The sequence below is a fragment of the Botrytis fragariae genome (genome assembly GCF_013461495.1).
Source record: "Botrytis fragariae strain BVB16 chromosome Unknown tig00000006, whole genome shotgun sequence".
Taxonomy (NCBI): domain Eukaryota; kingdom Fungi; phylum Ascomycota; class Leotiomycetes; order Helotiales; family Sclerotiniaceae; genus Botrytis; species Botrytis fragariae.
Window position 1 is genome coordinate 3,049,415 of NW_023500988.1, and position 26,682 is coordinate 3,076,096.

The window sequence follows — 26,682 nt, forward strand, 5'->3', positions numbered from 1 at the left end:
TCTTCCATGCATGTAGGAAAGATAACAAGTCAAAAACGCCCATCCTCTGCTCTCAGTAGTGTTGTATTGTACAGGTTCGATACTAAATATGAGATCCCCCCCAATGCAATTTGTACTCGTTCATCATATGTCTCGTCTATTCAACAGCAGTTGTTGAAGTTGGCTTTGGTGCATACATCCTAAATTGAAGGAAGATAACTGCGTCTTCAACAATCGTTCCCAGAGATCCGATGAGCCATGGGGTATTAATGATGAGATATTCTTTCTCTAATGAGTGGAAGAGAATACCAGCACCATATGTTAAGTTTCCCATCAATGAGAGAAGGAAGAAAAGAAGTGCGAGACCTGTGATTATTAGCTTGAGGTAATGTGGGAGGGCCAAATAAAATCGCATACCGTCACAAGACTTTTCCTTGTAGTTCTTCAAGATTTGAGGAATTCGAGCGCTTGATAGATGATCGGATTAGCCCGCGTCCTTCAACTTTCTTTTCTCGGGAAATAACTCACCCAAGGTAGCAAATTGCACTAAAGTATCCAAGTACCTCTGCGCCAACAGCAACTTCGTTCGTCTTAGGAACATCCCCTCCATTCTCTGGTGTAGGTGTCCAGACACCACTTCTCCAAGCAATAGCCCATCCAGCTGTTCCAGCAGCAATAACCAATAAAATGCTAACAATATTCTTAACCCACGCATTTGCATCTGGTGAATCATCCTCTTCCAAAATCTTGGTCAAGGTATCTTCATGACGTTGACTTCCACTCATCGCTGAGGAGCGTCTTCTATGCGATCCTGGAAGTCCAATATTACTGTTACTTCGTCGACGGGCCAGAAGAGGATCTTCCTCAGTTGGGGCAATGGATTCCGTTTCTTGGCGTTTCTGAGCATTGATTTTGTTGTAGTATAAACATTGTGAGATAAGTACAAAGTCCGCAATGCAGAAATAGATGGCGAGAACAGTTACTGTCGGGACAAGATCTGCCCAAATTGCACCTGAAGACGAGTCAATGTACGCACGTGACAATGAAAGACTGAGATCTTTGATAGACAAGTTGGTAGGTTGGAACAAGAGTCATCAATATCAATATCATGGTTTGAGGGCCACGGCATGATTGTTCAGATCGTGCGACCGTCCTCAGAATCCATCATCTAACTTACCAGCAAGATTCGCAACATCGCCAATAAACCAAACTGACAAGAAAGCCAATGATACTCCATCGGCACTCTGTGACCGATAGTTCAAAATAAGTTGTGGTACCTAGAATGATCGAATCACATCAATATAAGAATTCATGACACAATACCATAAACCCTCCATTCTTTGGTTGGGCATGAGGGATTCAAAACTGGATACAGAGGTTTGACGAACCAACAAAAAGATCCAAGTTGCTAAACTGATACTTCCAAAGATGCCCGATAACGCTTCTTGTACGGATAAATCGTTTGATAAGGTCAATAACGACATCATGATGTCTATAAATTATATCTTTATATTTTCGGGTTGAATATAGTTTGAGGGCATCGATGATATTGATGATATTGATGATAAAGACGATAGATAAATATGAATGACGAGAACTCGAGAATTCGAGTATTCGAGAGTAAATATTGTTATTGATATCACTTGGTCAATGTCTCAATTGAAATCACGGAATAAGAAAATTTGAGGATGATATGATTGGGTGAATGAAAGAAAATGTTTTTGTCTGAGGTAGTACAAATGGATTTTCCGGGCGATTTGCAGATTCTGCGATAAGATCGTGATTGGGCCAATAGGAAGTGTCCTTTTAAATACCCTTAATCTTGAGTTTTTTATCGGACTACGGTATTACATCATCGGATGTGTCGATTGAATGAATGGATGAATGGCTTGTGAATAACTTCAATGTCTCAACTATCTTTTCTCTCTGCTTGAAAGCGGTAGGTAAGGTATAAATAAACCCCCTTTAGATGAGACAACTCACAACAAATTTATCTTTATATTTATCATGATCATCGCAGAGACGACAGGTACAGAAGCGCAACTTCTCCATGATGTTTTGCAATCAATCTTGTCGATCTAGGTAGACTCCAGTATCAGAATTGGCAAATCTACATGCGACCGTCAAGTTTAGAGATACGCGGACATTGTTATCATCATACCGCTCACTACTCACTGCTCACTGCTAACTTCCCAAACCTCATTTCAACTACAAACGACACACAAGCTAGCAGACTTCGAACCCTCGAATCAAGCCCAGTCTCCATCCACACCATCCCAAAAACGACATCATTCCTTCAACCAGCCTCTACCTTTCGAAAACTTACTCCATTCACCATGATTGCAATATAGCCACGCCTACTACACACATACAGGACGAAGATTTATCCCCACACTGGTCAAGATCCTGCGGGAACAAAATGGCCTTGAAACCCATGGAAAGGGTTAGCAAGAGTCACTTTGTAGTATCCATTTGGCTGCTTTCCTATAAGATTCTACTTTCATCTCCGTGCCGGAACTTTCATTCGCCCAATCATTTGTAAATCACATGCCTTGACGGTACTCTTCAAAGGCCATACATACTACGGCATACACCAGTCTGAATGTAAAGACACAGCAAACAAAGCCAAGATTAGAATGTTATGCTGGAATCCCACCTGCTTAAGTTTGTGACACCATATCTTCCATCTTCATATCTAGAGGTAGGATGTTGTTCCTATGTGCACGCTCTCAGTATAATAGGCACTGCAGCATATATTATTCAAAAGGTTTAAGACTAGTGTCTTTACTTAAAATAAAACTCACACAACTATGAATGCGAACAATTCGATCCTCTTAGCCTTTTTCAAAAGATGCAGGCCAATTTCAAATGCCAACCGAGATACACGAATCATTCCCATCCACAAACCACTATTGACAACGAGCTACGGTACAAGACGAGAACGGTCCCAATAAGATATTTGCCAGACACTACCAAGCGGGGAATTCTTCCAATTCATCTCTTTCGTCTTATAAATCGAAAAATAAGCGGTTGATCCATCATTCTCACATCCCTAGCACAGAATGAAAACACCATACCGCAAATTGGTGATTCAGAGCGAGCATTCCCAAGTATAAAAGCTGCTGTTATATAAACATTCAAGGATTTCCAGCCTAGCCCAGCTGTTCGCTTTGTGTAAAGTCATAATCCTGTCAAGCTGTATAGTATATATAGTATAGCTCTGATTCCAAAGATCAAACTTTGTTTACCATTGCTTGATTTGAAATTTAAAAATTGCTTGGAACCTTTCGTTGAAATGTTGAATTGTTGAATCGTTTCCCCTTGGACTATAAAGATGTCGATGCATCTGTTTGTATTTTCCAGACATCCATATCACGGTCTTGATAAGTTAATTCCACGGATCCCTCCCAAAACATAATCACAGAAATATTAAACCCTATCTTATCGGTGTTCAATCAATACTTTCATTTCAATTACCATGTCCAACCTTCCCTCCCTATCAACAATCTACGTAGTAAAAACAGCAACATCATACTCCTTCAACTCAAACTCAAACTTTCCCCCCGCCCCCGCCGTAACATTCTTCACCGTCTTAACCACCACATCCTCCCCCCCGTAAACATTCATCGCATTCCCCTCCGGCGCATTCAACACCGTAAGGGTCCCCACCGCACCAGCATCCACACCTTCAAAATCAATCGAGAAGGGTACCGGAGCGGTGGTATTGTAGATTGCAGCTTTGAAGACGTATTCCCCGGGATCATTGACGCCGATGACGTAGAAAGCGGGACCGAAGGGGGAGGTGCCATTACCGGAGTTGGAGACGCTGAGGGGAACGGTGGCGTTGAAGCGGTTGGTGGAGAGGAGTTTGAGTTGGTGCCAGGAACAGCTGAGGACGGTTTCGGCAGGGTCGGCGCTGAAGGTTATGAGATCGGGCTTTTGGGGGGGGAGGATTGTTAGTATGAGTTGTTTATCTGAATGGTAGTTTGGGATCAAGAATCACTTACGGTCCATTGGAATGAATTTATGTTTTGGAATCCAGGAGCATACGAGGCTCCGAGGACGATGTCCCCATTTCTTTCCATGCCGAGAAGGTAGATGGCTTCACCGACTGCACCTACCCAGGTTCCGTAGTCTAATTTGGCGGCGGTCCAGTCGACAGGTACACCATTTGCGTTTGGTTGGATGACGGCATACTCGCCTAGTAAGATGGGGTAAGATCGATTTGCGTTATCGAAGAGTTCGAATTGAACTGCGAAATCATCTGGTCTGAGATATTGATGGAAATCGGTTCCAGATGTATGAGGAGGGCCAACAGAGAGAAGATCTTGAGCAGAAGAGATGACCAGGATATCTGGATACTTAGCATGGATGGCGTTGAAAAACATGGGCCAGCGGTAGGCAATATATGAGGGTTCTCCTCCACCGAGGTTGTCTTCGTTGCCTACTTCCACAAAGTTGATTTTCCATGGCTCGGGGTAACCAAGGGAAGCGCGAAGAGCTCCGTATGTTGTGCTGGTATCGCCCATGAGGAACTCAAGTTCGTTCATAACATCATCAACATATGGTTGCAGTTCTGCTTCAGGTACAACCAATACTGGTGTCTCGTAGTTATTGAGGTAAAGACCGGCCCAGACTCCTAAGACTGGCTCGACATTGAGATCGGTGCACCACTTGAAGAGGTTAGCTGGAGTATCTGTTTGGTTCGGAGTGGGAATGAAAGCTCACGTTCATGTACTCAATCAAACCAAGTCCATCAGTGCTAGATTGTCACAAATTAGTATCAAGAGATGGATAGGTCAAGACATGTTTGTAATAAAAGCCATAATGCTCACTTTTGGTAACCCCAGTTTCCTATTGAAGCGTTAGTCAATACATTCGTGAGTAGATTGAATTCGGGTTGCTCAATATATACCTGGTCTTCCTGGACGATCTTTGAGAGGGCCGATTGTCTCATTCCATGCCCATCGGTAACCGTAAGGGTCTCCCTCACTAATTTCAACAACAATTAGCAATGCCTACAAGAAATGGGACAACAAAAAATACGTACATGTTATTTCCTCCTGGAATTCTGAAGAAACTTGGGTTCAAATCTATCATGGCTTGCACAAGCTCTGGTCGAAGACCATTTGGTCTGTCATTGTGAGTTGGTGGGAAAAGACTGATGAGATTGAAGTTGAGGGAATGTCCACTTTCAAACTCGATGGTGAAGTTGTTGTTGACATCTGGAGCTGCAGTGGTAGGCTCGAGAGTAAATGGAAATTCAGTCCATTCTTCAGAGGTGGAGTTGGATGGTATATCGACACTTGCAAAAACGGTTCCAGAAGCTGCACCGACCAAGCTTGCCGTGAAGTTTCCAGTGTATGCACCCAGAACCCAAAAACTTCCGGTATATTTTTGGGGCTGGACACTGAATCCCCACCATCCGGGATTGGAGAGTCCAATTGTCCCTGTGCTATTTGCATATGTGCCATTGGATGATGCACGAACATTGACTGATGTAGGCAATGCTGATGATAATGGTATCGATGTATTTTGTAAGGTCAAGACTGAACTTCCAATTGCTGTCCATGGCTCCAAAGTAGATGCATATTCTCGGTTTCCTTGAAATGCTCGATTTTGAATCATTTCGGCATAGATTCCACCATCACCAGAATGGTTGATGTCCTCAAACATGAGACCATATGCTAATGGAGAAGAAGCATTCCCACCACTTGCGGATGCAGTGATATTGATGGCACTGGCAATGCCAGCAAGCACCGGTAAAACAGAAAGACTAGAATATAACATTTTGGAAGCTCGAGATTGAAACTGAATGCAACCTCATAGCAATGATGAAAAAATGTCACATAGCATGAAGTTCCCAGTACTATATATACCTCGGAATTACGATTTCCCAAGACTTCACGTATGATTCTTCCCCATGCATCTCGGAATAACATAGGACATCGACCCACAAGTAGCTATAGGTAGATATTGACCCGAATATCTGCAATCGGATGTCAATCGTGGCAATTGCAGAAAACATGCCAAAATGAAGCTATTTCCTAAGCGATCGAATGCCGACAACATCTCTCCGCATTTCGCAAGCTTACGGCATTGATAGACATGAAAGGAGACTTCCTATTGATGCGCATCAAAGTTTTCGCGAGCGATGCAAGTCCTTGCAGGTCCTTCTTTTTCCACTTTCAGATTTGCATGGGCTGTCTGCATATTTAGTTACCGCACCAACTTCGGGGCCCCAGGGGTGGAGTTTGTGGGGAAAGTGATTCTTAAAGTTTCGAGTCTTTGCGGGGTGAGGATTGTAAATTGGAGTGAAAGTTGGTCAGTAGAGAGGAAGTAGGAAAATAATAATAGATGAAGTGTAATAAAAGTTTGAGTAAACACGTCTTAGGAGATGTGCCCGGTGAGATCTACTCGCCATCTCATCACTCCCTAGGTATTTGCAGTATATCTGAAGATACAATGCATTCCCACCAATCAAACCTTTCAACCCTCGATAAAGGGTGACATCCAAAAGGCAATGCTCAATACGTATTCCACGATCGAGAGCAAGTTTCTGTACGTTACCTCATTGCAACGATTGCATTCCAAGGTTGTAGTGGACGTGTTGTAATGGAAGAAATTCAAACATCCTAGAACTCGAGATGCAGACACAGCCGCAGTACCCAGTGTTTACTTCTCTCGACATCTGACCAAAAACAGACTGGACTGACTACCTTCCTCCCATGTCAACAATAAAATTCTACATTAAATCAACCACATCTTCATCTCTAACAATAATTAATAATATCAAATAAAACTCCTATTCATCTCAATCTCTTCACATCATTTCCTAAACATCATTTTTATATCCATAAATCCGCAGACAATAATCCAATTCGATTCTTAAAAGTTTCGTTTCGTTTCGTTTCGTCTCGTCTCGTTTCGCTAACAGTCCATCACTTCCATCCAGCCTGTTTCTTCTCAGATGTACACAGTGCTTCTACACAATACTGTGCAAATCAGTGAGCATATCTGTATACTGTACGAAACCGACATTTATTTCCTAGACTTTAGATGATCTTCTTGAGTGATAAGCTGTGGTTAGGTACTGGTAATTGGTATGTTAAAGCGAGTTGATGAAGGAACTACCAAGTATCTTTCTTATGTCGAAGAGCATAGTAGCAAACGTCTACCAGACCGTCGCTAGATATGGAACAATGGGCAAGACTTATAATATTAATGCGAAGAGACACATCTATGGTCAACGTTGGATACTTTGAAATGAGAGAATGAAATTCGTTGATTGACCGCGTAGGTATGTATGAATAATAATTCTAGAAAGCTTCGATGTTGCGAATCTTTACTCCCAGCCTCCCAGGCTGCTCAGAAGAACAAAACTACGAGATATGTGAATACCATCCCAAGTCTCGACTATGAAGTTCGATCTCGAATTTGAATATGAGAAGAACTTTCTGATAAGTCTATGTGAACTGGATGCTTAGTTTGAGAATGTCCGATTCTTTCAATATCCAAGCCGAATGCCAACGCCATCTATAGATATTAACACGAAGAAACTCTTCGAGATTATTAACTAGGTACCTAATCATATCTTTGACGCTTTCGACGATTTTCATCACCCACAGGAACATTATTAGCACCGCTGGCACCTCCTCTATCTCTATCTGGCATGAATCTTTCATCCTCCGTAGATCCACCCATCCCCCCTCCACCCCTCTTCGGACCTCTGTCATCAAAGTTCCCCCATCTCCCCGTATCTTCCGACTTCAAATCTTTATACTTTGTCGCTCCTTTCTTTCCTAACTTCGTCATGTCCCTCATTTGCAATGCTTTTGGAAGCAGCTCTCGATTTTGTACATCATCCGCATATCTAGAACCCATGATGTCTCTTTTGTCTAGACCTTCAGCAGCCAATGCATCTGAATAGAAGGCACCCTTATGATAGTACTTCTGCATTGTTGCCATTTTTCCTCTTCCTTCCCTCTCCTCCTTCTGCTTCGCAATATATTCGTCATCTTCTTTCTTCCTCTCTTCTTCTGTCAAATTCCTCCTCCTCTCGACTTCTTCCAATTCCTTTTCTCGCTCTTCAATTGCCTCCCTATCTCTCTTGATTCTTTTGAGCTCTCTCAATTTCCATGCTGCAAGCTCCGCCTCTGGATCAATATCGTCGGTATCGTCCACCTCATTCTCCTCTTCCTCATCATCCCAGTTCTTCTTTCCCGCCTCTCTCGCAGCGATGTCTTTTCTAATTTGCTCCTCGACAATTTCATCTGCCATCTTTTTCCTTCGTTCTTCCTCAGCCGCAGCCAATTCCTCTTCCGTTTTGGTATCGGTGTTAGAAGCCCCAGGTAAATTGTTCCGCTTATCCTTCTTGATGAATATCGGCCTCATCATAACCTTCCTAGGCGCCTCTTCTTCACTACTCTCCTCCTCTTCGCTATCTTCTTCACTTCCCTCCTCGCTACCTTCTTCACCTTCTTCACTTTCTTCTTCCGTCACAAATCCCTCTTCTTCTGCAGCCTTCAAGGCCTTTTCTTCTTGAATTCGCGCATTTTCTTTGGCTGCTGCGACTTTCCTCCTCTCGTTTATGTCACCTTTGATTGAACTGCTAGAAATTCCAATTGCGGTTGAAGCTTTTGGGGGCGGCGCAATTGTAGGTGTCTCTTCTGCATCACTTCCAGAATCAGAAGAATCATCTTCTTCGAGATGTGCTTTGCCCGGTCGGTATCGTGATGGTTTAATTGGATTCGCGGTCATACGTTTCCCCGACATGATTGAGATTGAATATGTGAATGATGCTAAGGAAATCGGGTTGATAAATTGAATTGCGATGTACCGTATAGATAGAGCTTGGGAAGTTTCACGAGGCTGAAATAGAGCAATTCTTAGGCTGCCTTGCTGCACTTACCCCTGCAAAAGAATTCATGGGACCAGAATTTTGCGCTAAGATAACGGTGGGTGGGAGTGCAATGACTTATCAAAATCTTATTTATCGTAAAATTTCACATCAATATTGATCAGTCGACAGTGAAATGTTGTTACCTTCTCGGAATATAATGCTAATTCATATATAGTTTGCATTATGTGTTTTGGGAGCCAAATACAATGGGGTGATATTCTTTTCGAGGAAACCTGCGCCTTACATTTGACATTGCAGTCAAATCTTGAGTGCATAGATTGTACGCTCATACTGTAAAGTTCCATAGACCGCAGAACCGTATCTGTGAATGGCTTCCTTTCCACCATGCAGAGCTCTGCAGCTATATGGTTTTACCATCCTACAAAATTTCTACTCTCAGAACTTGGTTGGACTTCGATCGTCCCATATTTCTATCAAATCAACCCTTCATGATTTATTGGTATCAAAGTCATAATTTTGAACGTGAAACATCCTTTTCCCTTCCTTTGGTACGCCAGTTCGCCATGCAAATATAAGATTTCCCTCTTAAATTCATAGAATCTCTTCTTCATCCTCCACTGGTGTAGGTAATGGAGCCGATTGGAGCGCAGCAGGAGCAACTGGAGCAACTGAAGTACCATCCATCTCAATTTCTCCTTGCGATTGATCATCCTCGACGTCGACATCCCCCTCTTCCTCAGAGACCTCGTTCTCCTTGTCCATTGCTGCTTGAACAGCTTCCTGTGCCTTTTTGTTTAAAGCTTCCCACGTCTTTGCTCTTTCTTGAACATTTCTTCCTCTGTATTTGCTCTTCTCGATTTTCGTGGACGTTCTATCCATTACAGCTTCTGCTCGATCCATTCCCTTGTTTTGTCGCTTCTTTGCCTTTGAACTCAATTGTTTTCCACTCTTCTTCTTAGACACACCAGCACCTTGATGTGGAGATAGGATTTGTGGGTTGTATACTGTTTCTGCTGGGGCCTTGACATTTTTGAGAGACTTATCGGTGTCGATACTTGGAGATGATGCACGTTTTGCTGCGCGAGAACGTACTGAGGTAGCTGATGGATTTATTAGTACTCAAGTTTTGAAGAAGAAGAAGAAGAAGAGAAGATTCCATGTTTCACTTACAAGCCTTATTCTTAAGAGGTGCGGTTTTACCCATTGTGATAGATGAACAATAAAGATAATTCTTGGAGGTCTTTTTCTTTTGTTTTGTTTTTGTGGTTTCTTGTTTCTCTCTCTTTTTCTTTTTCTTTTGAACCTTTGAATCTGCAGATATTAATTATTTCGTTGTGGGGTAATTACTCAGTATTTACTAGGGATCCCGACGCTTCCCATCCACTAAAGACTTAACAGACTTAACAGACATAACACTAAACCTCATCCGCATAGGCACACGAGGTGCACTCACATGTTTACTTAGCACACATTTACACTGTTATTATTATTATTACTACCTATTCAAGTACCAACTTAGCCTTTCAAGATGTTTACCACACCTACTAGGTAGGCTGCTAGGTATGCAAACCACCAACCACATGGAGTTCCTACGGCATAATAACATGATTCTCAAAATCTTTACAAACTTTTTACATCTCTAAATGCAATACCGTGACATCTGCTTCTGACTTCTTACTCCAGAACTAAATATCTATCTAGTAATGGTACTTAATCATTCACGTCCGCCTTAATGTGATATTCGAACTTTGTCGCATTCGCCTTCGCCTTCGCATTCTTCATCTACAATCTTTCAACAGAAACTCAACCATTCCATACTATCCATCCACCTTTATTCACCCACCCAAGCATGAATCCTCAAAACGGCCAAACGTATGATCTCTTTGATAGAGATCAGTTTACAGCAGATGATTATCATCAAGACTTTACTGAAGGATTATATCAGAAGGAACGTATTGGAATAGGAACCATCTTGTCGGTATCAGCTATTGTCATCGCATTAGTCTATCAAGGGCTCATCAATTTCGATTATGACCTCCTACCTCCCTCACAATTAGCTTGGAACGCTCTAGTTTACCTGACGCCTTCTGCACTACTCGATTACGCCGACCATTATTCCAATCCTCTGCCAATACGAAATCCCAACGCGATGACATACCCGCGAACACATGCGCAAAAAAGTGAGATGATGCGCCGTCTATTTGGCTTGGACACTCCTGGTGGGATTATAGATTCCGTCGCAAGTGCTGGGAGGAGAAGACTATCAACTCTCCCTCTCATCGGTGGCTTGGGGGTTGTGGGAGACGATGAAACACCTGCAGGATTAGGAAATTGGGATAATTCCTGCTATCAAAATAGCATTTTACAAGGACTAGCATCGTTAGACTCACTGCCAGACTTCCTAGAAAGTTTCCAAAATGATGAAGCTCTACAGCGGGAGGGTTCGAGATCCGAAGATATCAAAATGGCCAATGCTTTGAAGGAGTTGATTGCTACTCTAAAGGACAAATCGAATAATGGGAGGAGGATTTGGACACCGGCGGCATTGAAAAACATGAGTAGTTGGCAACAACAAGATGCGCAAGAATACTTTTCTCGTCTTCTTGGCGCAATAGACAAAGAGTATGGAACAACGACAAAGTTGGGCGGGGTATCGGGATTGGAGCAGCTCAATATTCTGAAAGTTTCGAGTCAGCAACCATCACACACGCAAGCTTTATTCCCGAATCCTTTGACTGGACTTACCGCTACTAGGGTTGTGTGCACCAAATGTGGTTACTCCGAAGGCTTGAAAACGACGCCTTCTCTTTGTCAGCCTTTGATTGTTGGGGAAGGCTGGGAATATGACCTCTCTCAATTGCTTCACGAAGGTACAAAGCTAGAATTTGTTAATGGTGTATACTGTGAGAGATGTACATTACAAAAAAGTCAGCATTTACTTTCTACTTTGATGGAGCGACTTGAGGCTGAACCGGAAGATAATCGAATTCGCATAAATACATCGGAACGACTACGGGCCGTCACAGAAGCACTAGAAAATGATGATTTTGCGGAAAAGACACTTAAAGATAAGTGCAAAATACCTATAGAAAATTGGGTATCAGTTACCAAATCAAAACAAGATATAATTGCTCGGCCTCCAAAATCTTTGGCCCTTCATCTTAATCGAAGCACTTATGGGCCTGATGGAGAGTTGAGTAAGAAGACAGCCGCCATTCGCTTTCCCAAACATCTCGATCTTGGCCCGTACTGTCTAGGTAGTGCCGGTCACAATGACGATGAAGATGATAGCGAAGAATGGCTCTTAGCCCCATATGACTCTATGGTTGCGGGAACACAAAGGAAATCTCGGATACAGGGACCAGTGTACGAATTACGGGCAGTTGTTACCCATTCTGGGAGGCATGATAATGGTCACTATATTTGCTACCGAAGACATCCAGTTTCAAAAAACAAAACTGATGAGAATGGTAGTAAACAAGATCAATGGTGGCGTTTAAGTGATGATCATGTCATGAAAGTCAGTGAAGATAATGTCTTAGCGCAAGGAGGGGTATTTATGCTCTTTTATGATCAGATAGAATCTGCTATTCATCTATCAGCCCCAGACCCCGTTATCGATATATCGATGCAAGATACTGGTATAGAAAAATCGGCATGCGGCTCTCATGATGAAACCACTCCTTTCATGTCTCGTGAGGCGATCTCAAACTCAACAAAAACTACACCTCTCACTGAGGCCGATGACACAGACCACGTTATATCAAGATCTTCGTCATCTTCTAATTTATCAGACGTAGACACGCAGTTTACGAGTAACGAAAGTCATGATAACAAAGAAATCACTGCCTCAGAAGGCTCAGATGGGGACAAAGATACTAAGCAAAAAATGGAAGCGAAGTATACTCCAACTAAAGCTATACTGATCCCTCAACCCTACATGCGTACAAGTAAAAGCAAAGGTGGGAGGGATAGCAGTGAAGGGACGAGAGAGAATAATATGGGGGGATTGCTTATGGTATAAGCTGGGTAACAAGGGGAACTTTAGGAGGAAGAGGATGCTGTATTTGTTAATTTGTATGCATAGCGTGGCGTTTGAATTGGATTCTGTGGGTTCGAAGGGTTTGATGGCATTGGGTGGAAGCTTGGTTCAATACCAGTCGATGCCGGACTACACATGAGGTTTTTTTTACCTCGGCGCATCCGAGTACAGCACAAGTATAGGTTAACTCCGAAGTTAGGATAAAATAGATTCATATCATTGAATCCACTTACAGAGTATCTTGATTACCCTCAAATGGTGACGAAGGTGATCTTGTATTTCCTGCCAGCACTCCTAGCATTTTTGATATCTTAACAATGATGAAATGTTGATTGAGATTACGACGCACGTATTCTTAAGGTCTCGGATGATCTCATTTTTGTACTATCTTTTGGCATAATGCCGATTTTATCGGTACTTTAAATACTTCCGATAACAAGACTCCATGCTTTCAATTTGATGGCAATCACAGGAGTTCCCGGTACTTTATTAACATCTCGGAGCAAAGTACAAAATCGTTAGGCATCGCTTAGCTACCGAGCAATCTTGGAAGCAAAACGGGTATCGCTCGGACGTTTTTGGAGATTGGGAAACTCTATTTATGTGAGCTGAGGACCTGGTAAGTAAATAGCTGGGTAGGGATTAATCATAAGAGGATAGGGAATATATCACGGATTCAAAAAACTGATTTCCGATGATGGGGCTGAATGGGCGAGATGGGGCGCTCGGGATGAAACTTTTCACTCCCTATGGACTCCGGAGGGTTTTGGACAGGGGATGGTGGATGGGAAATTTTGGGAATGAGGATGAGGAAGAGGAGGGTTTCGTAAGGAGTAGGAAGTTGTTGGAGATATCTATCTAGGTACGAATAGGAAGTATGGAATAGGTATGAACATTAAACCTGGAATGTTGAAATAGTTGGTAGCGTTCATGGTTCCTAACATTGAGACGTGGAGTGACGATTAGCTTTTGAGAATGCTTGGAGTACTTGAAAACACCTAGGTAGATTTATTTGATGAAGCCTTAAAGAGTTAATGAGATCCTAAGGATCTTCAATAGCTTGTTGCAGGCAGCAAAAAGCTTATCTATTGCTTTGGGAAGGTACATGCAATGGAAGGATCTGAAACAATCTAGAAAGTAGCGATGTGTAGTAATATAGGTTGGGTATACAGTGTATATCAATGAAATCGAATAGGAGAATGACAATCCTTCTTCGATAGAGTGAGCCATGATTCGAGCGAGATGGAATACGTACAATCTTAGAATGGACAGATGCTACGTAGTTCATAGTAAAAACTTCAAACAAGCAACAAACTAGTTTTAAGTCTAATGAATGATCCCATTCCCAGCTGAAACGGAGTTATGGTATGAAAGTAGTCTCACCGGTCGGCACCATCAAGCAACCCACCCATCCACCCAATTTGCCCCATCGTCTTCCATTATCAGGATTCTATACGTCTATACGGGCAAATGGAGTCTGAACCAATTTCCCAAGGTAGGAAGTGATCCCAACCCCAGATTTTCATCTGCAAAATCGGTGTTAAGCTGTATGTACCGATAACCCGTTTCTCATATGTTTGTTAATATCTCCACTACCTAATATCTACGATGTGTGTATCGGTACTTTCTCTCAGGTCTAAACAACCGAATACTGTGAGGTCGAAGGTTTATATTATATGACCATGACTATTACTATGACTTTGAATAATAAAAATGATTTACAACTCCGTTTATAATTCTATATCAATATCTCGATTATACCTAGGTGGGCACTTTTTACCTAGGTAATCTTCCCATTTCGATATTTCCAAAGGTCTCATTTTAGTCGATTTGTTGGTCAAAGGAATCTCATACACTTCACTTGAATATATACTTTGGCTTCTCTTCTCTTCTCTTCCCTTTACTTTACTTCTCTCTCTTGTTATAATATTCAGAAGTACTATTCTATCATACTGCTAGTTCCTTCTACATACTTCCTATCGTTACTACCATTTCCTTTCTTACTGGCAGACATTCCATTGCTTATATTTCATGAAGATCTTATAATATCTAATTTTGGACCTCTCAACCTTGTTGCATCTGCTCTCAGACTCGCTCGGATCTTGAAGCAATATCATCCAACGAAATAAGAATTAAACTCACGCCTCTTTTCCAAAAATATATTATACGTCATACCAGATAAATAGAATTCCTTGAGGGGTGTTCTGTCATGGGTATCTTGCGACATTCAAATCATACACCTAGAGTGGTAACAGACAAAGTTCCTCTTTCTCAACGAATTCGAATTTGCATTCGTCAACATTCTCCGGTACATCTCCATCGAAATCACCATCGAGAAAACGGCAATATGAACACGATCGATAACAACGACGTCGATGGTGCTGAGGCTGGTGGTGGTAGTGGCAGTGGCAGTCTTAGTAATAGCGGTAGCGGTGATGAACTCTCGTCTTCACTAGAGAGATCACAATCACAACCACAAACGCGAATTACCGAATTACCGAATAAACCCCCAAACTCAATATTTGAGAGGAGACCAAGTACTTCAGACAAACCATCACTATCCGTCTCAACCTCGTCCGCGAAACTATCTCCTTCCAAACGACAATCTTTCATGTCCCCCATGATTACAAGTCTCTCAGTCAAAACGGATTTTGCATCGCCGAAACAGAAGAATGCGATTCCACATTTCCTCAACTACTCATCGAACGTATTGATGAGCAAATTCATAGCTCTGAGAAATCATGAACAAACGCTCAGAACTATACCAAATACATTAATACATCACCCTGTTGTAGTATCGCGCAATAGATATAGCGATGTCTATCCATGGGAACATCATCGAATTAATCTCCATTCACTACAATTTGGTTATATAAATGCATCGCCCATCGCACTTCGCACTGCGAATGGAAGTGGAGAGGAGCAGGAAAATTATATTGCGACGCAAGGACCAAGGGATAATGGAAATGATGGGGGATTGTTTTGGGAAATGTGTTGGCAGGAGAATGCAGAGGTGGTGGTTATGCTGACGAGACCGGTTGAAGAGGGAAAGGAAAAATGTGGTGTTTATTATGCGGAGGATGTGGACGAGATTAAGACGATTGGAGGTTGGGAGGTTAGATGTGTGGGAAAGGAAGAAGAGGGGGGCACCGTTCGGAGGACATTAAAAGTCAAGAGAGTAAAGAGAGCGGCGAGTAGTGTGAGCACAAAAAGCAGTGCGAGTGTTGGGAATGGAACGGTCGAGACGATTGAAACAATAGCAGAGGATAACCCTGGAACAGAAAAGGAATCAGAAAATACAACGGAGGAATTACAAGAGGAAGAAGCAGAAGCAGAAGCGGAGGCTGAAGTTGAAGAACGTACAATCCACCATTTCCTCTTCGAATCTTGGCCCGATAACGACATCCCTCAATCACCAGCCGATATACATGCCCTCCTCTCCCTCCTCGACGTCTCACGCGCAGCCAACAATCATTCAACCACTCCTCGTATAATTCATTGTTCGGCAGGTGTTGGTCGTACTGGCACATTCATCGCGCTAGATCACCTTCTGAGGGAACTAGAAATGGGCCATCTGGATGGATTGTCGAAAGAAAAAGATCCGGTCTATGAAACAGTAAAGAGACTGAGGGATCAGAGAATGTTGATGGTGCATAGAGTTGCGCAGTTTGTGATGATTTATAACGTTTTGAAAGAGAAGTGGCTGGAGAGGGAAAGAGAAAGGATTTCGAAGGAGAAAGACGGAGACACGGATGTTGAGGCGGAAGCTGAGACTCCTGGGGCCGGCTCGGTGAAAAAGAGGAAATTTGGTGGGCTGGGCCGCACGAGTGAGGAAAGTAGAAATGGAGCTGGTGTGAAATCTCCCCAAGCGTGATAACATTTATCACCAAATCAAAATCTTTGATAACGGTCTTGGTTGTAACGGACCTGATTGGGTGGCGAGTGTATGCAGAAGCCCATGCCACAGAAGATATACTGGAATGAAATGATAATGGGGTGCTATTACATATGTACAGATATGTGTGACGAATTCGCATGGAAGAGTTGGGTTTGCTCGGGTACATATTGATTTATAGGCGTTGGAATAAGTACTGGCATTGGCATTAATATTATTGGGCCGGCTTGGTTGGGAGGCCATAAACAAAAAGTTGATGGATGGTTATTGCTTGAACGGGATTGTTTGGATGGGATGGGATGGGATGGGATTGGAATGGGATGGGACTGGGTTTCGGATAGGGATGACTGGGAGTTTTTGGGGAGGAGTAAGATGGATGAGATGAAATGGGTCTGATATTTTGTTCGTCTAGTCTTATCTTTCTGCGCTTGAATTTTTATCTCTCTTCTTTTTGGAATCTTGGTTCTCGAGTTCGTCTCAGATGTTTATCTATCTATCTGCCTGTCTGTCTGCTGGCGAGGTTGAGGGCATTTCTTTTTAATGTGTGTATGTGGATGCATGGTTGAATGCTCTTTTCTCTTCTTCTATTTATTACCTTTTTCATACTGTAGTTAAGAAGTATCCGTATTTAGTGTAGCAAAGCAAGTAGGATGATAGGTCGGGAATGGATGAGGTGGCGGAAGTTAGTTGTAGAGTACTACATAGTGGCTTGCTTGATCGATTGGAGATGAGATGAGATCTTGGAATAAATTTCTGGATTTCTGAATATATTGATAACTCACGTACCTATGTATTTCTTGATATCTCAGAAGGAGGTGTTGTGTGAAGGGTGGTATTTGGATGTTTGGAAAGGGAATGCGTTTGTTGATTAGTGTATGCATGGATGAAAACATCAAGTCTTGTAGGATGTAAAGATAATATTGGATTGTAGGATATGATAGGAGAGTACTGTAGTACTCTGGATTATTCAGAGTTTTATGTCTCGGCTAAAATTGTCTCTACTACCTAGGTAGGGAGGTAGCTTACTTTTACTTTTGCTTGCGATTAGGACAGGACAGGATACTAATGTTCTGGAATGTTATATTTTTAGGATCTCGAATCTTGGGGTTTGGAGGTTTGGAGGTTTAGGTAAATGGATTTCTTAACTGTTGGTTTGAGAAGGGTACAGATGATGTAGCATCTACGATGGTAGGTCCTGATTTTCAATATTGTATTCTTTCTAGAGAGCTAGCTATGTATAGGAAGAGGCATCCTTATATGCTTGAGGCTGGCCCTCTAGCTCAGTGTACTACAGTAGCCTAATAACTTAAGGTTATTCACCCACGTTCATACATTAACTCAACAGCTCCCACTTTCAAGCCCCTGCCAAGAGTGCCTTTACCAGCTTACTTTTCCGCGCAACTAGGATACCTATGTCCTGGAATGCTATCTCTCCTAAGATCTCAAATACTGCGACCTCGGCGTCGAGCTTTTGGTTAAACCAATTTCTTAACTCAACAGCGATTGGTGAGTCGACCCCATACATATGCATAGGGCGCGAGAAATTCAAATTCTCAAGAGGAACAGCAAGCGCTTTGCTTAAAGGTCACCTTCTGATCAGTCCAGCGAGGTTGGAGTTTGATTCGGAACTCCCGACGGTTACTTCATTGTCTCTCATACCTATTCAAAGCTGTGTAGTTGGAGTATAGCGAGTATCGCTCATACTCTGGAGCCAACCATCGTCGAAGACGCGGCCCATACAGTCAAGAATATACCGAGTCGTTAATATCGAATGGCACTTTTGAGGAGCCAGCTTTTTTATACGATCCAGGGATGGCTTTTTCGAAGCTTCAATTGTTTCGTTTGTATGTAGCGTACCGTAGCAACTCAGACATGCAGCAAATAATGAACCGAACGAGAAAGTCCAAAATCGGTACGGAGCCGTGAATCGTAGGTGCGAATTTTGCGTAAACTTCTTTACCTCCCGGTTCTTCAATACGAGGAACACACCACGGTGGATTCCGTATAATGTGCGTCAATAACTCGAGCTGGGTTCGAAGAATTGAGGGTGCAATCTGAGCGGTGGTGCAGCCTGAGCTTATAAGCACCACGTCTTTTCCTTTAAGATTGTCATTCCTCGGCCATCGAGCAGAGTGCAAAATCTCACCGCTGAACGTGTTCCTTCCAGAGACAGTTTCTGGCCAACCATCAGGATTGGTAAGAATGCCGGCACCACTAATAACGACTTTGGCCCGGATTGTCTCGAGTCGACTATGAGTTATGGGTTTGGCCTTTGGGGAAAATTGACAAATCTCTATTTCCCACTTTTCTTCTTCCTCCTCTTTCCATCTCAAGCTCTTGAACTCCGTGTTCAAATTGATCTTGTCCATCATCTCAGATACCTCTGCGACCTGATTGAGATACGTCATACAGTCACAACCTGAAGGGAATGCGGTCGGTGAAGTGTAATTCGGGGCGAAGGAAAATGAGTAGAACAAGCTTTGTCTAAGTAAGCCCAGTAAGAAAGCACTTTAAGTCCAATGAATGCTCAACTTACACATCATAAGTTTAGACAAATGTACCAATTAAAAGATAGTATAGAGGTGGAATGTTGAGACACTCACGATTCTGGGATATGTGTTCGCCCACCATGTGCCTAATGGCTATTCTCGTCAGCTTTGCTTTGCTTTGATCTTTCCAAAATAAGACCAGAGATTTAAAGCTCACCTCCAGGCTCCTCGTGGCCATCAAATATTTTGAACTGGTCAAAATGAAGCTTGCTTTTTGACTGACAGCCCATGGCTGTGCCTGAAGGTCCAGTTCCAATGATGATGATGGGATAGTAAATATGGGAATGCTCTCCATAAGTATCACGAATAGAGATCCGTGCTGATGACTTCATGCTCGGAGTTTTCCATGGTTGGAATTGACAACGAGGAAGTCAAAATCTTGTTTTAAAAGCTACTGCAAATACCACAGAAAGTTAGACTTCTTTTTCTATCTTCAACCACTGGGTTTTGCAATAAAAGAATAGCAAGTTATGGTTCTTCATTCGACTGTTTTCTTCTTCCTGGGAAGCGGCCGTGCCATCAATACTATATTAGGCAGATCCTCGCTGCAAATTCTGGTTATGACCACTGGCTGTAAGTTTTTCGGCTAGAGCTAAAAGCTGGCTACATGATTCTCACTCGAGGTTTACTGAGACTCGCAGTGTTAACCTTTCTTTTTGGGTTTTATACATATGCCGACCGAGAGAAGCCCCGTGTTAACGAAGGCCGACATTTTTGGGGGTGTTACAGCATGCGGGCCGAGAAATATTCTCCAGCTGGGTGGTGCACGTAGCCAGAATTCACTGATTCATCAGTTTTGGTCAACAATGGATGTAATTCTTGAAAGTATAATGTTCGAATAGAATAGCTGCTTTCGATTTTTGTTAGAGCTAGGCCTTGCATTGTTATTTTGATATCGATATTGCAGTCACAACTCCTACCAACACCCTGGAAAAAACGACAGCCTGCGAAGGCTGTAATTTCTTGCATTGCCGAAGAATATAATATATCATGCGGCACAGATAGCGGGGTAGCTACTTACGTGTTGGTGGCGTACAAGGGTGTCAGATATGATACGATGCGGACGAGGTTTCACAAAGTGGCTTAATAAGGCGTGTGGTTAGTTACAGTCGTATTGATCATTTCGGTCTTGGCAAAGCTTAGAACAATCGTACCCTAATACACTGGTTAGATAGAACTTCTTGCTTTTTATCTAAGTGTCGCAAAACCACAGCATCTTCTCATTTTTGGTCCCATTGAGATCAGAAATCATGGAGATACAAACCTTACTACTAGCCTTGTTCATTGCTTACGGAGCTGGATTACTGACTTATCGGTTTCAATTCCACCCTCTTGCACATATTCCCGGATATCCACTTGCTATATCGACTTACCTCTACCAATGATACTACGATTTGTACCTCAGTGGTCAACACACATTTCATCTCAAAAAGCTGCACAAGCAGTATGGTATGCTTTCGAGTCTTCTGTCGTAACATTGACATCACTGATATATTCCTCGAGGTCCTATCATTAGAATCAACCCGAATGAGATCCATATTGACGATCCTTATTTCTTCGAAGAGGTGTTTAATCAATCAAACGGCCGAACGCAAAAACCTCTAAATGTTGCTGAAGCATTCGGTCCATATCCAGCGGTACATCTCTGTCTTTATCAATCAACGACATCGTCTCAAGAATCCAACGTCCTATCCTCGCCTTTGCGATCGACTTTAGGAGGCAAGTAAATCTGGGATAACTCTCAATGTGAAGTATTTGTATGCAGCGGTGACGCTGGATATCATCAATGACTACTGTTTCTCGAGGCAACCAGATAAACTTTTGAGGGAAGACTTTGGTCGTAAGTCTTTTGACGATGTGGACAACTTCTTGGTTATTAGTCTTTTGGTACGTGAAAGGTCAATCGATTGGAATAGACACTAACTTTTAAGAACATTCATATCCCATACTTGATGAGATTTAGTTATTCTCTTCCGGTATCTCTAGTCCTTTTCGGCCTCTGATTTCCGATGATGCTGACATCTATAGAACAACGGGAACAAAATCTTGGCTCCTGCCATGGCAGATATCCTTGATTGCCGCAAGGTGAATCTTAACAATTTATCCTGACTCGATCAATCCTTGTCCAAGTTTAGGATCTCTCGAAACAAGTAGAGTCCATTCGACATGAGCACGAAGTGCCCAAATCAAGGAAACTTGTCGATAAGGCTGTCTTTCATGAACTACTGGAGAGCAAGTTACAACTCCAAGAAATGGAGCGAGACAGACTACGTGATGAAGCTCTTAGCCTAGTCACAGCAGGTTCTGGTACAACGGGAGTAGTCTCTGTAGAAAATCTTGCAAATAACTGCTTACTATTTTTGTATCCTCAAAGCACATTTCCTCAGAGGAACCTCATATCACATCTCGGCCAACCCTGGGGTTACTCAGAGACTTCACAAGGAGCTGAAATCTGCCATCCCAAACCCTTCAAAACCTCTTTCACTATTAGAATTAGAAAAACTGCCGTACTTGACAGCTGTCATCCAAGAAGGGCTTCGTCTTGCCGATCAAGTTACCCACCGTATTGGCCGACAGTTTCCAGAAAACCCTTTATTTTCCATGGTGAAAAGATTCCAACCGGAACAATAGTTAGCACGACAACCTTACCCGCGCATCAAAATAAAAACATCTTCCCGGAATCTATGGCTTTCAAGCCCGAAAGATGGCTGGGAAACGAGGACAAAAAGCTCGAGCGGTACCTTGTCCCCTTCAATCGCGGGACCAGATCCTGCTTAGGTATCAATCTCGCTCGTGCAGAGCTCTATTTGATTTTATCTTCTGTGTATCGACGGTTTGATTTCGATGTTTCACAAGTTAACCGAGCGCGTGGTATAGATGCTAGCCGAGACTACATTCTAGGCGCCCAGGCGAGAGACATCCCTGGTATATTGGTTAAATTGAGAGAGACAGATTGAGCCAATTAGTGCAATATCGCACATTAATTAATCGGGAAAACAATCTCAATAGTTATAAGTTGTCCAATGATTTTGTGAAAAGCCTCAGTGAAACACTACTAGCTCGCTTGCGGCGATTCTGATTGAAGCATATTTCTCTCCTAGCAATTGCTGACTTACTAGCTAAGTAGCAATCTGTTAAGCCTCCACACTAAAGATATTTTGATGAGGCTACATAAATATATAGTCCGCGATTGGAGAAGGGCATGTCTCGCCGTCGACTGGAGGGTGCCTGCAATCGCAAGAGTTCAACGAATAGGGATATCCGCTCCATTAGGACGAGAAACTCGATAGACCAAAAGACCACACCATTTCTGGTATTCTCCTTTACATCAGACTATCAAAACTCCTGGTTATCAAATAAATCAAGTTAAGAAAATGTTAAAATACTTATAATCTACAATTAGTTTATCACTTTTATAGATTCATGTCACTTTCTCATATTATTGCCTACCTTCAAAGCCATAGTGTTTCTAGAAGTATTTAGATTTTGGCGAGTTTTGGTGCGACCGGTTGTTTCGTTCTGGATGGATGTCTTGTTGATAATGCGGAATGCTTGCAAATATGCATGTAAGACTCAAAATATGCCGAATCGACTCAACAGATGGGAATGGCCGGTCAGACTAGTAGGTTCGTAATCCCGCCGGTAATCCTGAGGAAATAAAGATTAGGTTGCATTACTCAAAGCCAATTCAAAGTAGACTCACCCCCCTTTCCTATTATTATTGGGGTTCTACGGCAATGTTCAAAACTTGGCATATGTTTTTCTCCTCGTTTGTAGGTCAATTTAAAAATTGAAGCCTTCGTGAGTCAGACTTGTTGTGACTTAAATTGCTAATTTGTGGGAAACAAATCTGCAGCTTGCTTGGAAGAAAAACGAGGGAAAGGGGGGTGGCAGATTTCAATAAATCGAAAAGGAGTGACAATTAAGAATTCGCTAATTGTAGATTCCTTGCAGCATTTCTTCCAGCATGGATCTGCGAGACCTCTTCTGCCGTTTGCCGTCACCAACCTTATCACATCTCAGAAACAATGCGTTTGCAATAGAACATATCATATTTTAATTCGACTAGAATATATCAATTAAAAGTTCTACTCGCTAAATGTTTTTCTTTGTCAGGATCCCTAGCATTTCAAAAAAGGTGCATTCCCATTGTTTGTGATTGTCACTAGGAAAGCTTCACAATAATTGACTTTACAAGAGGGATCTTTTAAAGAAACGCAACCGTGACTGCAGCCATAGAATGAGGCCCTGTTCAAAGCCCTCGTCTGAAAAGTATAGGGATCTCTGACCCCTCCTTAGACATTAGGGTTAACGGCAGCCGTAGTTCGAAGACGTGACGGTCCTATGGATATCCTCAAGCTCTATTCACACACCTGTAGGTACTACAACAACACTCTAGTTGAGAGTTAGGCACAACCAGAACCCTCTTCTGATACTCGACATTGCCCGTCGTGTTTCGTTGACTTCAAATGCTATCCTCTATTTTCCTCTCCTTAAAACATATAACGTAAGTATCTCTACGCTTACTCTAATTCTACGGCACTGCCTTACTGGAGCCCTTTGTCAGACTTTCTCTTTCACTATCTCAACTCTGCCTTCTATCTTATCAATACAACATGACTACTCCTGCTTCCTCCGCCCCTATAAGCTGGGATTGAATCACGTGGGATATACGACTCTAGTAATTTTCATATTCTTTATGGCATTATCTACCTTAGTGGCTGCGCTCTGCGTCTGGACTAGGGTAGTAAAGAGGGCCAAGTTTGGTATTGACGACTGGCTTCTCATTGCCAGTGTCGTTTTGTTCTTTCCATTCTGTGCTAATGTGCTGGTCGGTGTCTATACTATCGGCAGCGGACAGACGTATACCGACCCCCTTGTACTCGCCTCTTAAGTCGCAACAGTATTTCAAGAGCGAGTATGTTATCCCTCCACTTTATGCTATCAATGTCACTACCATCAAACTTTCGATCCTATTCTTCTATCGTCGCATTTTCACCACCGATAGCTTCTTGAGAAACAATTACATTATAATGGAGATATGTATAGTTTGATTGTCTTTACCATCATTGGTGATCTACTCTACTGCATACCCATGGCTACATTTTTGAATCCAGAAGTCAAAGGGAAATGTTTCAATTTCCCACTATACTTCTTGATTATAGGCACTTCGATTCAGACCAACCATTTTCCCGCAAATTCCAACAAAAGTACGACTAAAACCGCTTCCGAATCGCATACTAATCCTACCGTATACTATTACAGGATGGGGGATAGCAATGGTGATAAGATCCATATGACGGGAGTTTCTACACAGATAAAGAGCGGCATGAAGGCACAAAGCTTGCCTTCGAATGGTGTACGAGTCCAGCGGGGTGTTCTATGATGTGAGGATTCCTTTTTATGGAATTATAGATATCCCTTAGTACTAGACTAAGCCTGTAGATCTTCAAATATAAGAGTTCTCTAATTACTAAGCCGCGGATCATTCAGTAGGACCTACATCATAGGTACTATGTTATCTGTACTCTTCTCAAACCAACACAAACCAATTTGAGCTACTATCAGCTATTTTCACTTCTCATCAACTAGTTTGAACTACTGTCAAATTAGTTCAAACTACTATCAAATTAGTCTGAACGACTGTCAAATTAGTTTAAACTACTATCAAATTAGTTTACACGACTATCAAATTAGTTTGAACTACTGTCAAATTTTTTGTAACTATATCAAATCATTTCAAATCAGATTGAATGACTATGAATCACAGATTTGTGGATCCAACTCTAGTTTACTCATATGATTATCTCTACTATAAATGTACTGTATTGCTCCCATTTCTGTGCAATACAACTTAATCTCCTCTATATCAAATCTGTTAGACAACTCCGAATACAATCTCACTCTATAACAAATTCATCATAGTCCATCTCTTCAGGCTACATTCTCCCACCATGGCAGCAAAACCTATCTTTACTGCGCCCGATGATGCATTTTTAATGCAAAGAAACCTTCTCAAACCTGCTTTACACAGAAGACGATTGGTTTCATCGTCTATTTCACAGTCTGTATCACTCTCCTCATCCGATTCTGGTCTATCAGAGGACTCAGGAGTCGACACGAAAGACTTCACTATGATACCCGAGTTTCTCGAGAGTGAGGAGACTATCGAATGGCTTGGCTGGAATCCCACAAAAGCTGCTGAGATATGGAACAAGTGGAAGGTAATACAAGAGACAGAGCAGGAACAGGGAACAATCTTCGAAGTCGATTTTCTACAACAAGCTTTAGGACATATTCCTCGCCGGAATTTCGAGGATAGTTCCAGCGACTGGGAGGAGCACATGAGGTGTTGGGGAATCAGCGATGAGCTTATCGATGCGATAATGGATGTTGAATTTACCGACGTAAGATGCACGAAGTCAGCTCAGCATTGGGTAACCGACACTATTGAGATAAGGTACCTAAGTTTGGAAAGGATCAGGAGGGAAAGTGATCAGAGGACAAGGAATAATCATGTTTTCAATCCTAGTATAGCAAGTACTGGGGTACCGCGATACTCAACAGTGCCGAGCCTTCAAATCTTATTCAAAGCCATCTCGACAGAGAGGCTGGGATACAAGGGTGGCAAGATTCATGTTGGCTCTCTAGTGAGCAAAGCAGCGACTGATTTTCGAGGCTACGGCGCTGCACTCTACTTTACACCTGACTACCAGGTTGCGGATCGCTATCGACAATACATCAGAAGACGGGTCAACACATCACCTGCGCTGATCATTCAATTAGCCCTACCAAATGCATGGATAGAGGGACTCCCCCCTCGTGTACTGGAATTCGGAGATCTTTGGAAAAAAGTGGTACATACCTGTCGCCAAGGCTACAACATGACTGGAGAAATGAAGTTCATTCACAATTTGCCCCTCATCGTTGCACCAATTGCGCATTCGCCCAATAAAGCTATCGCCAGACTTGATACATGGCAGGAAGTCAACATTCAGCACGTCATGAAAGTAGAGGGACAGGAAACTCCACCAGTGCAATACGTATTTCAAGGAGACGACAACTTGGAAGAGATCGGGCAAGTAGGCGAGCTAAAAATGGTGACGTAATGCATAGCTTCGATCCCGTTCAATAAATTGAGCTTAGTAGATTCAAAATGTATGATATATTTCCCTTTCCCATCGAGAAACTTCCCTACCTAGAGAGTAACTTTCCTACCTGTTCGATCTGGCCAACCAAGCCCGCACGAGGAAATTTATACTGCGAGGCCGGGATGCTTGCTCACCCGCTAGCAAGTCCCGTTGCTTCCTTTGATTGGTCTGGCTCTTGTCCTCTATGGTTTGCATCGGGACAG

The 26,682-nt window shown here is 42.5% G+C and overlaps 10 protein-coding genes across 10 annotated transcripts; 4 read left to right on the plus strand and 6 right to left on the minus strand.

The window, feature by feature from the left end:
- Positions 1–136: 136 nt before the first annotated feature.
- Positions 137–1,463, minus strand: Bfra_002100 (putative vacuolar membrane pq loop repeat protein; the record flags this gene model as incomplete). Its single annotated transcript, XM_037332524.1, has 5 exons — positions 137–345; positions 397–446; positions 508–991; positions 1,157–1,256; positions 1,368–1,463. 5 exons carry the CDS (start codon positions 1,461–1,463, stop codon positions 137–139), a joined length of 939 nt encoding a protein of 312 aa, XP_037196678.1.
- A 2,023-nt stretch (positions 1,464–3,486) lies between these two features.
- On the minus strand, positions 3,487–5,769 carry Bfra_002101 (putative alpha-l-arabinofuranosidase a protein; the record flags this gene model as incomplete). The annotated part of the gene is made up of 6 exons (XM_037332525.1): positions 3,487–3,915; positions 3,987–4,652; positions 4,708–4,741; positions 4,815–4,833; positions 4,895–4,971; positions 5,030–5,769. 6 exons carry the CDS (start codon positions 5,767–5,769, stop codon positions 3,487–3,489), a joined length of 1,965 nt encoding a protein of 654 aa, XP_037196679.1.
- A 1,794-nt stretch (positions 5,770–7,563) lies between these two features.
- Bfra_002102 (putative micro-fibrillar-associated protein 1 protein) lies at positions 7,564–8,754 on the minus strand (the record flags this gene model as incomplete). Its single annotated transcript, XM_037332526.1, has 1 exon — positions 7,564–8,754. One exon carries the CDS (start codon positions 8,752–8,754, stop codon positions 7,564–7,566), a length of 1,191 nt encoding a protein of 396 aa, XP_037196680.1.
- A 679-nt stretch (positions 8,755–9,433) lies between these two features.
- Positions 9,434–10,090, minus strand: Bfra_002103 (uncharacterized protein; the record flags this gene model as incomplete). The annotated part of the gene is made up of 2 exons (XM_037332527.1): positions 10,013–10,090; positions 9,434–9,942 (listed from the first exon to the last, which is right to left on the minus strand). The coding sequence occupies exons 1-2, from the start codon at positions 10,044–10,046 to the stop codon at positions 9,434–9,436; spliced, it is 543 nt and encodes a 180-aa protein (XP_037196681.1). The 5' UTR covers positions 10,047–10,090.
- A 601-nt stretch (positions 10,091–10,691) lies between these two features.
- On the plus strand, positions 10,692–12,866 carry Bfra_002104 (putative ubiquitin hydrolase protein; the record flags this gene model as incomplete). Its single annotated transcript, XM_037332528.1, has 1 exon — positions 10,692–12,866. One exon carries the CDS (start codon positions 10,692–10,694, stop codon positions 12,864–12,866), a length of 2,175 nt encoding a protein of 724 aa, XP_037196682.1.
- Positions 12,867–12,886: 20 nt separating this feature from the next.
- Positions 12,887–13,185, minus strand: Bfra_002105 (uncharacterized protein; the record flags this gene model as incomplete). The annotated part of the gene is made up of 2 exons (XM_037332529.1): positions 12,887–13,013; positions 13,118–13,185. The coding sequence occupies 2 exons, from the start codon at positions 13,183–13,185 to the stop codon at positions 12,887–12,889; spliced, it is 195 nt and encodes a 64-aa protein (XP_037196683.1).
- Positions 13,186–15,231: 2,046 nt separating this feature from the next.
- On the plus strand, positions 15,232–16,758 carry Bfra_002106 (putative protein-tyrosine phosphatase 2 protein; the record flags this gene model as incomplete). Its single annotated transcript, XM_037332530.1, has 1 exon — positions 15,232–16,758. One exon carries the CDS (start codon positions 15,232–15,234, stop codon positions 16,756–16,758), a length of 1,527 nt encoding a protein of 508 aa, XP_037196684.1.
- A 1,850-nt stretch (positions 16,759–18,608) lies between these two features.
- Bfra_002107 (putative flavin-binding protein) lies at positions 18,609–19,660 on the minus strand (the record flags this gene model as incomplete). The annotated part of the gene is made up of 3 exons (XM_037332531.1): positions 18,609–19,169; positions 19,383–19,414; positions 19,486–19,660. 3 exons carry the CDS (start codon positions 19,658–19,660, stop codon positions 18,609–18,611), a joined length of 768 nt encoding a protein of 255 aa, XP_037196685.1.
- Positions 19,661–19,798: 138 nt separating this feature from the next.
- Positions 19,799–22,285, plus strand: Bfra_002108 (putative cytochrome p450 protein; the record flags this gene model as incomplete). Its single annotated transcript, XM_037332532.1, has 5 exons — positions 19,799–19,901; positions 20,832–21,051; positions 21,134–21,215; positions 21,357–21,413; positions 21,464–22,285. The coding sequence occupies 5 exons, from the start codon at positions 19,799–19,801 to the stop codon at positions 22,283–22,285; spliced, it is 1,284 nt and encodes a 427-aa protein (XP_037196686.1).
- A 2,997-nt stretch (positions 22,286–25,282) lies between these two features.
- Positions 25,283–26,437, plus strand: Bfra_002109 (uncharacterized protein; the record flags this gene model as incomplete). Its single annotated transcript, XM_037332533.1, has 1 exon — positions 25,283–26,437. One exon carries the CDS (start codon positions 25,283–25,285, stop codon positions 26,435–26,437), a length of 1,155 nt encoding a protein of 384 aa, XP_037196687.1.
- Positions 26,438–26,682: the final 245 nt, after the last annotated feature.